Below are 12,204 nucleotides of genomic sequence, written 5' to 3'. Positions count from 1 at the left end.
CTTGATTGATTTCTTTCCAACACTCCCCCTCAAGTTAAGTGATGGGATCACCCATTCTTAACTTGTCCAATACTCCATGAAAACTCCTCGAGTCCACTGCCTTTGTGAGGATGTCTGCCAATTGGTCTTCGGATCTAACGAACGGGATTTCCACCACCTTAGCTTCAATATTATCCTTGATGAAGTGTCGATCAACCTCGACATGCTTCGTTCGATCATGCTGGACTGGGTTCTCGGATATACTGATTGCTGCCTTGTTATCACAGAACAATTTACACGACTCTCGTGAGATCAAATCCAGTTCCGTCATCAACTTCTTTAGCCATAGGATTTCAGTCAACCCACTCCTAATCCCTCGAAACTCAGCTTCAGCGCTTGATAGAGCCACTACCTTTTGCTTCTTGCTTCTCCAAGTAACAAGATTTCCCCCCACAAAGGTAAAGTATCCGGCGGTCGACTTTCTATCGTTTGGATTTCCAGCCCAATCAGCATCGGTGAAACCATGAATCTCAAGGTGTCCATGTTTTTCAAACATAATCCCATGTCCTGGTGTTCCCTTTAGGTAACGAACAATCCTCAAGGCCGCTTCCCAGTGAGCAGTTTGGGGTGCATGCATGAACTGGCTGACCACCCCTACTGCGTACGCAATGTCAGGTCTGGTGTGGGACAAGTAGATCAACTTTCCTACTAAGCGCTGATATCTTGTGCGCGGGGTCGCTTCTGCTCCTTCAACTATTTGCAGCCCATGATTCTGTACCATAGGGGTATCCGCTGGCTTGCAATCAAGTAGCCCGGTTTCTGCCAGAAGATCAAGTACATACTTCCTTTGGTTAATAAAGATTCCCTTTCTTGACCTCAACACTTCTATTCCTAAGAAATACTTGAGTAGACCCAAGTCTTTCATTTGGAATTCAGCAAACAAATTTTTTCTCAACTGGTTGATCTCATCCTCATCATCTCTCGTGAGTATCATATCGTCCACATAAATGATTAAGCAGGTGATCTTACCTTCTCTTTTCTTCAGAAAAAGTGTGTGGTCTGAGTTGCTTTGCTTGTACCCATACTTCTTCATTACCTCCGTGAACCTCCCGAACCAAGCTAGAGGTGACTGTTTGAGTCCATACAAGGTCTTCTTCAGCTTACAGACCCTTCCTCCTTCAAATTCTCCTGAAAAACCTGGCGGTGCCTCCATGTAAATTGGTTTCGACAGTTCACCATGTAGGAATGCATTGGTTACGTCAAACTGGTGCAGTGGCCAATCTCTGTTTGCCGCTATAGAGAACAACACCCGAATGGTGCTCATCTTCGCAACTGGTGAGAATGTTTCAGCATAGTCGACTCCATATGTCTGGGTGTACCCTTTTGCCACCAGTCTTGCTTTATACCGTTCAATAGATCCATCTGGCCTCCTTTTTATGGTGAAGACCCATCGACACCCTACTGTGCGGACTCCATCTGGCTTTAGACACATTTCCCATGTTTTGTTCATCATCAGGGCTCTCATTTCAACTAGCATAGCTTCTCTCCAATGGGTAATTCCCATGGCTTCCTCTGCTGTCCCTGGTAGTTCTTCTTCTTCATAGAGGGCTGCTGCAAACGCCCTTGCCATCTGACTCAAGTTCGCCTTCGCCAGATTTGCCACAGAATACCGACTTTTTGAGCTAGTCCTTTCAGGGCTATAGCGCTTCGCTGGTATACCTCGAGTACTCCTCGGTGGAAGTACATATCTTCCTGTGTCACCGTCAATTGCTGTATTTTCCTCTACACCAGACTCATTAGTCATGACAACTGTTTTGTCTGAGCTAGTTTCAGGAATTACCTTAGATATCACTGGAGGAGGATGCAACTGAGACGTAGGCGACGGAGGAGGCTCCATAGTAGACGGGATCGGCTCGGCGGTGACACTAGCTTGCTCTGTTGGTTCCGCCAGTGAGTTGTCTGATTGTGGCGTCACAGTCCAACTAAGGGGTCTAATGTTATCACTCGAATTCTCCCCCTGGCTATCATAACTCTCCCCCTGACCCCGAGTTTGAGCTTGGAAAAAAAATTCACATTCTAGAAAATTACAGTTCATAGTTGTTATTATTTTCCTAGAAGTGGGGTCATAGCAACGGTACCCTTTCTGATTAGTCCCATATCCCAAGAAAACACACTTAAGAGCACAAGCAGAGAATTTACTTCTTTCATGTTTGGGAATATGTACATAAACGGAGCAACCAAAAACTCGAAGGGAAAGAGTAAGGGGTTCTGGAATTTTAGCAAGGGCCGAAAGTACCTGTAGGGGGGTTCGCATACCCAAAATTTTTGTAGGGAGGCGATTGATTAAGTACACAGCGGTAGCAACAGCTTCGGGCCACAAAAATTTAGGAACATTTGAGTCGAAAAACAGGGCTCGGGTGACTTCCAAAATTAACCTATTTTTTCGTTCTGCTACTCCATTCTGTTCCGGGGTATAAGGGCAAGTAGTTTGATGAACGAGGCCTTTACTTTGAAAAAATTCTGCCATTTCCTTATTAACAAATTCCCTACCATTATCAGATCGAAGGACCTTAATAGAAGTTTGGAACTGAGTCTGAATTAAGGTGAAGAAACTGACAAATTTTTCAAAAACTTCTGACTTATTTTTCAAAAAATATACCCAAGTTAATCTTGTGCAATCATCCACAAATATGAGAAAATATCTAAAACCATGGTCACCAACAACAGGCGCTGGGCCCCACACATCAGCATGTACCAAGGAAAAAATACTCTCAACTCTAGTCTCGCTAGATTTGAAAGATTGTCTGTGGCTTTTCGCCAAAACACAAGATTCACACGAAATGTCTTTAAATTTAGAAAACTTAGGAAACAGAATTTTAAGATAACCCGAGGATGGATGTCCCAATCTGCGGTGCCACAACCAAGCTTATCGATTAGCAGATCCGTGAGCAAGCATCGCGGTGCCACCTTGTTGAGTAATCTCATCCACATAGTAGAGGCCTTGACGCTCAGTGCCACGCCCAATTATCCTCCTCGTCCTGATATCCTGTAAAACACAGAAATTTGGATGCATCAGTAATGTACAATTGAGCTCTTTAGTCACGTGACTAATAGACATGAGTTTATGGGACAATTTGGTCACATAAAGGCAGTTGGTCAATTTTAACGTTGGTGAAATTTCAATGGTCCCACTTCCACTAACGGCTGTTAGTTTCCCATCGGCAGTTTGAATCGAACTTTTCATAGCCTCATTTATCACAGAAAAATCATTCTTATCATATGTCATTGTATCCGTTGCCCCGCAATCAAATATCCATCCACTCTCCTTAGAATTAGTTATATTACGGGCCATAAACGCAGTAGAGATTGTTTCTAGGGGTGCAAAGGGATTTGGGGTCACATATGATATTTTCGACAAAGTTGGGGCTGTTTTTCGGTTTTTAATATGCTGGGGGCTAAATTGAACACAACAATTCATAGGGGGGTCAGATTCTAAGTGATGGGGTACTTTCTGTAATTTAGGCATAGTACGAGGACTCAATTGAAAATAATTTTGTGGATTAGGGTTAAACAACCCTAATCCGTTACCTCCGACACTCGCGCCTCCTTTTCTCTCGGCGAATGCAGCTTCTCCGATCATCCCGTCCGCCTCGCCGCTTCTGCCGCCCCCGCCTGTTCGGGAGTCACCATCTCCGGTCCTCCCCCGAGGGTTGGTGGCCTCGCGGTTGCCCCCTCCGGTTGGGAATAGTCCACCGCCTCCATTTTCTTCCATCCCAATTGCCAATCGGGCCTTTGCCTTCTGGTTTTCGTCCCACCAGTCGGGAAATCCGACCAGGAGGAAGCAAGACTCTCTGGTATGCTTCTGTTTTCCGCAATGGGAACACCACATCTTCGATTTGTCCGGTTTGAACCCTGTTCTTCGGTTGGGTCCGGTGGCGCGTGGCTGTGGAGGGTGGGTGTTGGGGCGTTGCTGAGGTAGATTTCGGGCCGCGAAGCCGAGCCCTACTCCGCCCGATGATGAGTCGTCATTCGTCGTGCCGGTTGGAGGATCCGAGTTAGCTGCCGACGGCATAATTTTGAGCCGGGTAGCTTCTCGTTTTACCCGTCCGTACGCGACTTCGGCTGAGGGCAGTGGTTGCTCCTTGAGAATGTCTCGCCGGATTCCATCATACTTCTCATTCAATCCGGTGAGGAACTTGAATAGGCGCCTTGTTCCAATGTAGGTTCGGAACTGTCCGACCCCTTTGTCGCAGCAATCGATCGGGCGATTTTCGCATCGATCTATCTCTATCCAAATTCCGTGGAGACGTCGCCAGTAAGTCTCGAGTCCTTGTTCTCCTTGTACTATCTTACTCGCCTTTTCCTCCAAATCGTACAGCAGGTATGGATCGGAGGTACTTGCGAATGTGACGAACAAACTCTCCCATAGAGCTTGTGTGGTTTGGTGGTGCGCGAAGTCCACGACGATATCAGTTTCGATATTGTCGACTATCCATGAGAATACGATCATGTCGGTTTCTTCCCACTCGGTATAGCCCTTCGTTCCCGGTTCTGGTGGTGGTGGTACGCCCGTGATGTGCCGATTCGCACGTCTCCCTCCAATGGCAATCTTCATCAGCTTGTGCCATAGAGGGTAGTTATTTCCATTGAGTTTGACCGCTAGAGTAACTTGTTTACTCATCCTCAATCTCGGATCTTCTGCGTATGGTTTCTCTTCTTCGTTATCTGACATTTTGTGTAGGTATGGATGGATTCTGCCCTGTTTTTGGTCAGAGGTTTGAGGAAGGTATCGGACTATGATGAATCAGTTTCTGAGTCCATTAATTTGGATCGAAAAGCATGCTCTGATGCCATGTTGAAGGCTATACTTTTATTCATCTCAATCGGTTGTTTACAAGGAGAAAAGAAGCTGCCTAAATACACAATGAAATCTTCTATACATGGTAAGGATTTGCCCTAGTATCAATTACCATTAATGTGGGCATATCAATTCTTGGTGCTTAATTGATCCTTGATTGATTTCTTTCCAACAATGGCAATGTCTACAAAGTTCGATTAAAAGAAAGGAAAAACTTTTTTTCTTTTCTACTGCATTTTTTCAATGTAAATGCAATTATTTTGTACTGCTACTTAAAATCAAAATATTCTCATATTTTCATAATAATACTAATAGAGTAATATTTCTATTTTATATATGTATATATAGTTGGATCTGAACAAAAAATGTATACTCCATATTATTCTTTAATTTGAAACACACAATGTATACATACGACTCTATAGATCGTGTCGTGCCTAGTAATAATCCTTTGTTCCTTTTTGTTGTTGTTTTTTTTAAATTCAGAAAAAGGTAAAATTGTAATACCGAGTCAATATTGTATTGAGTAGACATACATGATTATATGTCGTGTAAGCTAAAAAAGGCAACAACTATAAACCATTGGCTCATTGCAAATTAGCCTAATGGAGCAAGCTGTGGTCTCAGTAACAGACAACTATATCTGCAAAAAGTTTAATAATAGCAATAGGAAAGGTGTGTATTGTCACTCTATCATCAGACAGTTAGATGCAAGGTTAATAGAGAGAATTCTGGGAGTTTCTAATAAAAACAACTCCAAGCCAAGCCTAAGCTATATATTCCAGTTAGCAGCCAGACGACTCTCTACGGAGATTTAGAATTAGTCGGAGAATTCTGTCACGTGTTACTCGTTGTTGGACTAACAGCTCTATTCTCTGTTTCTTCAGACGGCAATGGCTTCGGCTTACTTCTAAAATAGCTTTTTGAGTATATGGTACCAAACACTATAACCTGGCCACACCAAATTCAACAACCAATAGAGTAGAGGTTAACGGGAACGTAGAAATAAGGATCGGGAGAACTACTTACTGCTCCAATCAATTGTTCTGAGCTGAGCGGGTGAGAAAACCACACGCACGACAGTAAAATGCTGACCAACTGCATTCAAAATATATCGGCTCAGTGCTACCAGGACGAAGATGGTATTATATAAAATTCGAGTTTCATATGGCAATATGACGGATAATATAAACAGCTTCTATGCCTGTCTTGTGGTCATTATGGTGGCGAAGGTCAGAGCTCCAAAACTGCGGATAGTGTGAGAAATGACTAATTGTTGCTACCTGCGATACATGATTAAGATCGAGTCAGGCAGAAAAGCTTCCCACTTATGAAAGATAATTCAACTTCTTGTGTTACACAGACAAGGAATAGTAAACATGAGGGCTAGAAATCGAAAAGGAATTGGAAGGGTGACAAAATGATAGTAAGAAATACTACATCGAATGTATTGACTCACAGTGGAAAGTATAATAATGTCAATGAAACAATCATTATGCCGAGAAACAAAGTCTACAGCCAAGAAAAGATTCCCTTGTAAGATTAGTCCTACAATAGAATAAAACATAACCATCCAGTGAATATCAGTATCTGAAAGCCAAACAATGCATCATAAGTAAAAATCTGAATAACGTATGGAGATAGGGCAGCAACTCGAAAATGAAGGAGAACGCTAAATCTGTCAATAAGGCTATAAATGAAATTTCATACTATCATCAAAGCAAATAGAAAATCTTTGCGATCAAGTGTTGCTTTAAGATTAGTTGCTTAGCAGACGGGAGTCGCCCCTCTGCGACTTTGGAAACAATAAAGTAGAAACGATAATAATTATCCAAGAGTTTTGAGCTTTGAAATGCCCTAAACTGCAAGTTAAAGAATCTTCATGGATATGAAAGCAAATTTCTAGGAGTACTACTTTTTTACCTCAGTATTAATAGTTCTTCTAAAAGTTATTTGATTTTCAACATCATAAAATTTATTTATAGCCCGCCTATAAGAGGTAAATCATGTATCTCACCCGTGAAACTTATCATGCAAGAACAGAGGGTCGTGTAAAATATCTGGTTGTGTATGTCCATATCATAGCCTTTAAAAAGTTTATCCTGAAATGTGCTAGTGAAGCCATCACACCTGTAAAGCCGAGACATAATATTTAGAGTACATGCTTGGACCAAAACCATCAAAATTTAAGTATGTTCTTTTATACAGAAATACAGCAGCTAATAGGTTGCAAGTTCTATAAACAGAATACAAGGAGGTCTTTCTTAGACAATAAAGAAAAATAGGTTTATAGTGGAAAGATATGAAGTGCTGATATACCTAGAATTATAAGGATAGGTCAAGAGAACATCCCAATGCAAACATGATGAATACAACTACAGTGAAGTGTTTTCATGGGACGAAACCAGACTGAGGCACTTGGATTATAAAATGAACAACTTATGTGGAGGATGATTCAGTGTTTCTGTAGAATAAGGAAAGCTAAACTAGTGCACTCAGAGGGAGTAGACCAAACAAAACAAATTGATCAAATATATAAAATGAGTTACTTGACATACCCAAGATAACCGATCATCAAAGAAACACCCCAAACAGTGCTTTCTCTTCCTCTACTGTATGGACTAATATCACCTGCTGTCTATATTTGAAATATTTGAATTGCCATGAAGTAGCTGATCAACTAATGTTTTCAAGCTAAGCATCAGAGATTCCAGACAAGAGAAGCATCATTTTAAGATGTTATCAGGTTAAAAAACGTACTTCAAAACCATGTTATCCAAATTTCATTTACTCAGATATTTAACCAACTTTTAAAAAATTTCAAAGTTTCACAATAGCAGCAAATAGTTTGTTGATTGGGTTTTCCCATCCTTTTTAAGACAGGATGCCTGTATTATGAATTACTATAATTAATTTTTGAACTCAAGCATAGAATAATTTTTTACTAGAAAACATTTGAGCACAAATTTTTATGTAGACACAGATGGACTTCAATGTATTTTTCTTGATTTGGAATACAATGTATTTTACCAGAATGTCTTTCCAGCTGGGAATGATTTTGCCACGTTGCATACTAGAATCAGAGGTGGCTTCCACGTGGTTTGCATCCTCTTCAGCAAGATTATCATTTACCATACACAGGTTAACAGTTTATAAGTGTCATATGTCAGCATATGGTTGGAAGGATGTGATTATAAGGGTGAAAGAACACCGGTGCTCCCCTGTAAAAAAAAAAGAAATTGAAAATAGAAATTGAAAATGGCATATGTCAGCATATGTTCAGAGTCAACTCATCTGGGTATATTACGCAAAAGAAATTGAAAATTAAGTGACCGAATTCCAGTAGAAAAGGGCTCCTCGTGTGGGACTGGGAAGCATTGATATAATTTCTTATAGAGTGATTGTGATTTCATGCTTATTTCCCACTTCTTCTTCTTCTTCTCCTCCTAGAAAGCATAATGTATTTTCGGAAACATTTGAAAACGAGTGTACGAGGTTTTTAAGTGGCAATATTCTTCTTGTTGTTGACAGATGTCAACCTGGTAACAACGACTGCACTGTTCACCAAATTTTATCAAATACACTAGCAATTACAGAAATAAATCATAAATAGTAATGTTAAGTACTACTCCTACTAATACAATACATAAACTATTTGCCTTTAGTCTTTAGATGTAGACATTGCCAAGAACAGGTCTTTCTTTACTGTATTCAAAGCGGAGGGAAGGAATAGGTTCGGTGCTGAGTGCTGAGAGAGTAGGCGAACCTCGTATTCCTACAGTTGCAGAGGATATGTAAAAGAGAGTGTCCAATCTTCAATTAAGTGAAAGAAACTGAGGGTAGTAGCCAAGATATTCACGGGCTTAACTGTTCCAATTTTTTCTAAGACATCAATTCATATTCTACATAATGATTTACTACCAATGACCGAGACTGGTCAACTGCTCAGTGCTATTTATTTATTCCCTATTTTTTCTATTTTCCATATGGTTTAGTTACTTAGTATTAATGCAGGAATTGTGTGGTGTGTTTGGATGAGAGATGCCTAGAATGCAGCTTCCAACTGAATCAGGGTAAGATTTATCAGACTAATCTTATCCATTTTTATGCACATATTTAATGATTTGTTCTTCAATTTGTCAGTGAGTAATTGTTTAATTATAATAGTAGCTCTTAATTATCAATGATTTTGAACATATTTCACGATATTAGAACCTTTGATATACTCCCTCTTTCCTCATTTAAATATATGATTAAAGTAGGTTTATTTTTATATATTAATTTTCTAATAAAATGTTATTGTACTACTATTAAATAAGGGATTCATTTATCTAAAATGGAAAAAATAAATAAAACTTTAAATTAAAACATTCCAAAATAGTTAAATAAAACATTTTTTTACGGATGTGGAAGTATTAATTGAGAGGGAAATTTCTAATCAAGTAATTTTTTGCCATATCATCTAACTCATTATATAGTGTCATGAGAAGTGAGAATTGTCAAAATTTATTTGACGGTCTAATGCGATATTTTAGTTATGTTATATCGAGGGTTGAACTGATGTTCTTACCGCATCTTGATTCTTGTCGCAAATGTTTAAAACCCAAAATGAGTGAGATACATCATACAAACACAAAAAAATACACAATATATTTCTTTAATTTCATTCAAAATAATCAATTCATCAAGTATTATAAATCACATTTACACCACTTCTCCTCCCTTCTCCTAATTATACAAAAAACGGTAGGCTCTCATAATAATCATAACTTCAACAGAACCTTTGGCGTTTGGGCAACCGGAAACAGCCGCCGCTATTACTACTAACCGCCGCCGCCGATATCAAAGAAGCATTATTCCCAAAACTAAAATCCCCCAAATTCGACCCAATCGAACCACCCATCACCTGCTGCCGAGGAGCAAACTCACCGACCGCCGGCATCTGAAACGGGCGCATCCGCGGCGGATTCCGCCACCGCGGCAGCGGCCCCGCCACCATCAGCGTCTGCAGCAGCGGCCCCGCTTGCAGAACCGCCTGCAGCAGCATCCCCTTCCGCGGCAGAGCCCTCCCCTTCGCGAGGCTCTCCACCACCAGCGCCGCCCGATCGCTGATCGGCGGCGGCGGCGACACGGCGGCGTCGAAGAGGGATTCCACGGGGGACTGGTAGTTGTGAGTTTCGGAGAAGCTGTTCGATTCGGTTATGCTCGAATTCGCCTTCGCCGCCGGATTGAGCAGAGGGCTATCGGCGCCGCCGTAGAACATTTCGGTGCCGGTGCCGGCGGCGGCGCTGATCAGGTCGTCTAGCTGCTTCCGCGCCTCGTCTCGCTCGTCGATTGCGAATTGAAGGAGCTGGATGAGTTGATTCACGTATTCTTTGTTTTTTCCCATTTCTTCCATGGCTTCGGATTTCAGTTTTTCGAGTTCAAGACTCGTGTAGAGCAGCTTTTGCCCCAATTGATCCATTTCTCCATGCTGAGAAATACAGACATTATTTCAAATGTTAGGAAACAAAAATGACGATGAAGCACGACTCAATTGATAGATTAGGGATTCAAGTCATATCAAATAAATGAGAAACCATTGTGGATTTTTTGCTTTAATTAGAACAGACTCTCATTGCATAACTGAATCCTCAGACATTTACATTTTTTTAGTTTGAATATGGTGAATAAATGTGAACTTTTTTGGAAGAAAAATGATGATATAGAAAATGAAGAATTAACTACAGATGAAAATAGGCTTACCTCTTCATAACTCCAAAGAGAAGCCATCTCTCCCATTCTCTCACTGAAAATGTTGAATTAGTATAAAAATGTTGCAGAAGAAAACAATTTTTTTGAGAGGGGGAGTTTTGATGAGAGACAAAAATATGATGGTTATATAGAGAAGAGAGGTCAATAAAGGACAAGAAATCAGCAAGGAACCTTACTTTCAATTCCCATTCAAAATCATAATTGTGACAGAGAAATAAAATGAGACCTTCCAAAATAAAATAAAATAAAGTCTTCTCTTACCTTATTTACATTAAAGAAAACATACCCTTCCACTATTAAATAATGTGCGTATTTTGTTAGGATGTTCAAATAGCATATTCTCTTAAAATAATCGGTGCAGGTAGGCTTGTGATCATGGGGACTTTTGGACAAAAAAAATTGTTATTTTAATTAGCATTATAATAAGGATTTATTTTGAGAATTATAGTTATCATTGAGTAATATTTATATTAATTAATTTTGTAATTATTTTTCTGTGTTGCCCATGGCTAAATCGATCTAGATATGCTTTAATAATTTGCAATTCAGAAATAATCTATCAATGGTAAATGTAAAAGCAAGCTGTTGTTGATTACGCGGTTTTGTTAGTTAAGGAAAGCTAAGTATCATTAAATTAACTTTCTTTTTATATATTTCACTGTTTTCTTAATTAGACACTAGTCCCTTTTTTGAACTTTTTACTGTTCATTTTCCCTCCTTATTGCGGTTGTTAAAATTAGGGTTTCATCATTAATTGCGTTTTCAAGACCTGCATTTAGTTTGAAATTTTCTTTTAAAAAAATCTCTCTATTTTTATGGAACGGAGAAAGTATTATATTGTCACGGTTGGAGTGAAATTATCCTTCGTTATCAAATTTAATTAAATGATTTACGTATGTGTTGCCATGTATCATGATCTCATCCGTCCAAAATTCATAATCAAAGGCTAAGATTTGTTTCCATGGCATTAGAACTAATTAACTTATTTATTTTGTATTACTCGTTAACAATGTAAAACTTCATAAAGTTTATCTTTGGCAATTTGGGTAACGCTCCTCGTTGCTGAGTATAGTATATTCGAATTTTATTAATTATGATGTTATTTTGGTAGCTTTGCTGTCATTAAATATACAATAGCGACATTTTATGTAACTTACGATATATTATTATTATTTTGGTAAGTTCATAGGACTTTCCATTCAATACAATTGTGTCGTTAATGCAAATTTATCGTTCATTAAACTTAAGGAGTATTAAATTTGTCTGTATCCACCCATTGGAATCGAAAACGCACGACAATTATAATTTTGAGTTTAGTACACAAATGCGAGAAGAGAAGGGACTATTAATACAATAATTAAATTTATATATTATTCCTTTTATATTCATTTTTGGTTTCTTTCACAAAAACAAATATTTAAACATATATCATAAGAATTAAGAAAATTAAATTGTAATTAAACGAGAATCGAAGGAATACCTTAATTGGATGAACTATTATAATCCCTAGATTCGTTAGAATCTAAAGTTTAATTAGGTTTATAATTATATATATCGAAAAACTGCAAGAAAATAACCCGAGTCCAACAATGAAACTGAACATGGCTGACGTA

The 12,204-nt window shown here is 39.2% G+C and overlaps 2 protein-coding genes across 2 annotated transcripts; both read right to left on the bottom strand.

The window, feature by feature from the left end:
• Nucleotides 1–5,589: 5,589 nt before the first annotated feature.
• On the bottom strand, nt 5,590–7,909 carry LOC121741719 (UDP-galactose/UDP-glucose transporter 5-like). The gene is made up of 7 exons (XM_042134605.1): nt 7,868–7,909; nt 7,396–7,475; nt 6,855–6,967; nt 6,275–6,385; nt 6,042–6,106; nt 5,867–5,935; nt 5,590–5,788 (listed from the first exon to the last, which is right to left on the bottom strand). The coding sequence occupies exons 1-7, from the start codon at nt 7,907–7,909 to the stop codon at nt 5,675–5,677; spliced, it is 594 nt and encodes a 197-aa protein (XP_041990539.1). The 3' UTR covers nt 5,590–5,674.
• Nucleotides 7,910–9,478: 1,569 nt separating this feature from the next.
• On the bottom strand, nt 9,479–10,680 carry LOC121740988. The gene is made up of 2 exons (XM_042133661.1): nt 10,583–10,680; nt 9,479–10,310 (listed from the first exon to the last, which is right to left on the bottom strand). The coding sequence occupies exons 1-2, from the start codon at nt 10,616–10,618 to the stop codon at nt 9,609–9,611; spliced, it is 738 nt and encodes a 245-aa protein (XP_041989595.1). The 5' UTR covers nt 10,619–10,680; the 3' UTR covers nt 9,479–9,608.
• Between the last annotated feature and the right edge of the window lie 1,524 nt (nt 10,681–12,204).

The sequence above is a fragment of the Salvia splendens genome, chromosome 7 (assembly GCF_004379255.2).
Source record: "Salvia splendens isolate huo1 chromosome 7, SspV2, whole genome shotgun sequence".
Lineage (NCBI taxonomy): Eukaryota > Viridiplantae > Streptophyta > Magnoliopsida > Lamiales > Lamiaceae > Salvia > Salvia splendens.
This window is presented reverse-complemented; position numbering and strand designations above follow the sequence as displayed.

Excerpts from the sequence above, each read along its gene's own strand:
- LOC121740988 (XM_042133661.1), bottom strand. The coding sequence starts at position 10,618 with ATGGGAGAGATGGCTTCTCTTTGGAGTTATGAAGAG. Across the intron at positions 10,311-10,582 it reads CTCTTTGGAGTTATGAAGAG|CATGGAGAAATGGATCAATT; the intron begins GTAAGCCTATTT and ends TGTATTTCTCAG.
- LOC121741719 (XM_042134605.1), bottom strand. The coding sequence starts at position 7,909 with ATGCAACGTGGCAAAATCATTCCCAGCTGGAAAGACATTCTG. Across the intron at positions 6,107-6,274 it reads GAGTCAATACATTCGATGTA|TCATTTCTCACACTATCCGC; the intron begins GTATTTCTTACT and ends AGCAACAATTAG. Across the intron at positions 5,936-6,041 it reads CCATAATGACCACAAGACAG|TTGGTCAGCATTTTACTGTC; the intron begins GCATAGAAGCTG and ends TTTTGAATGCAG.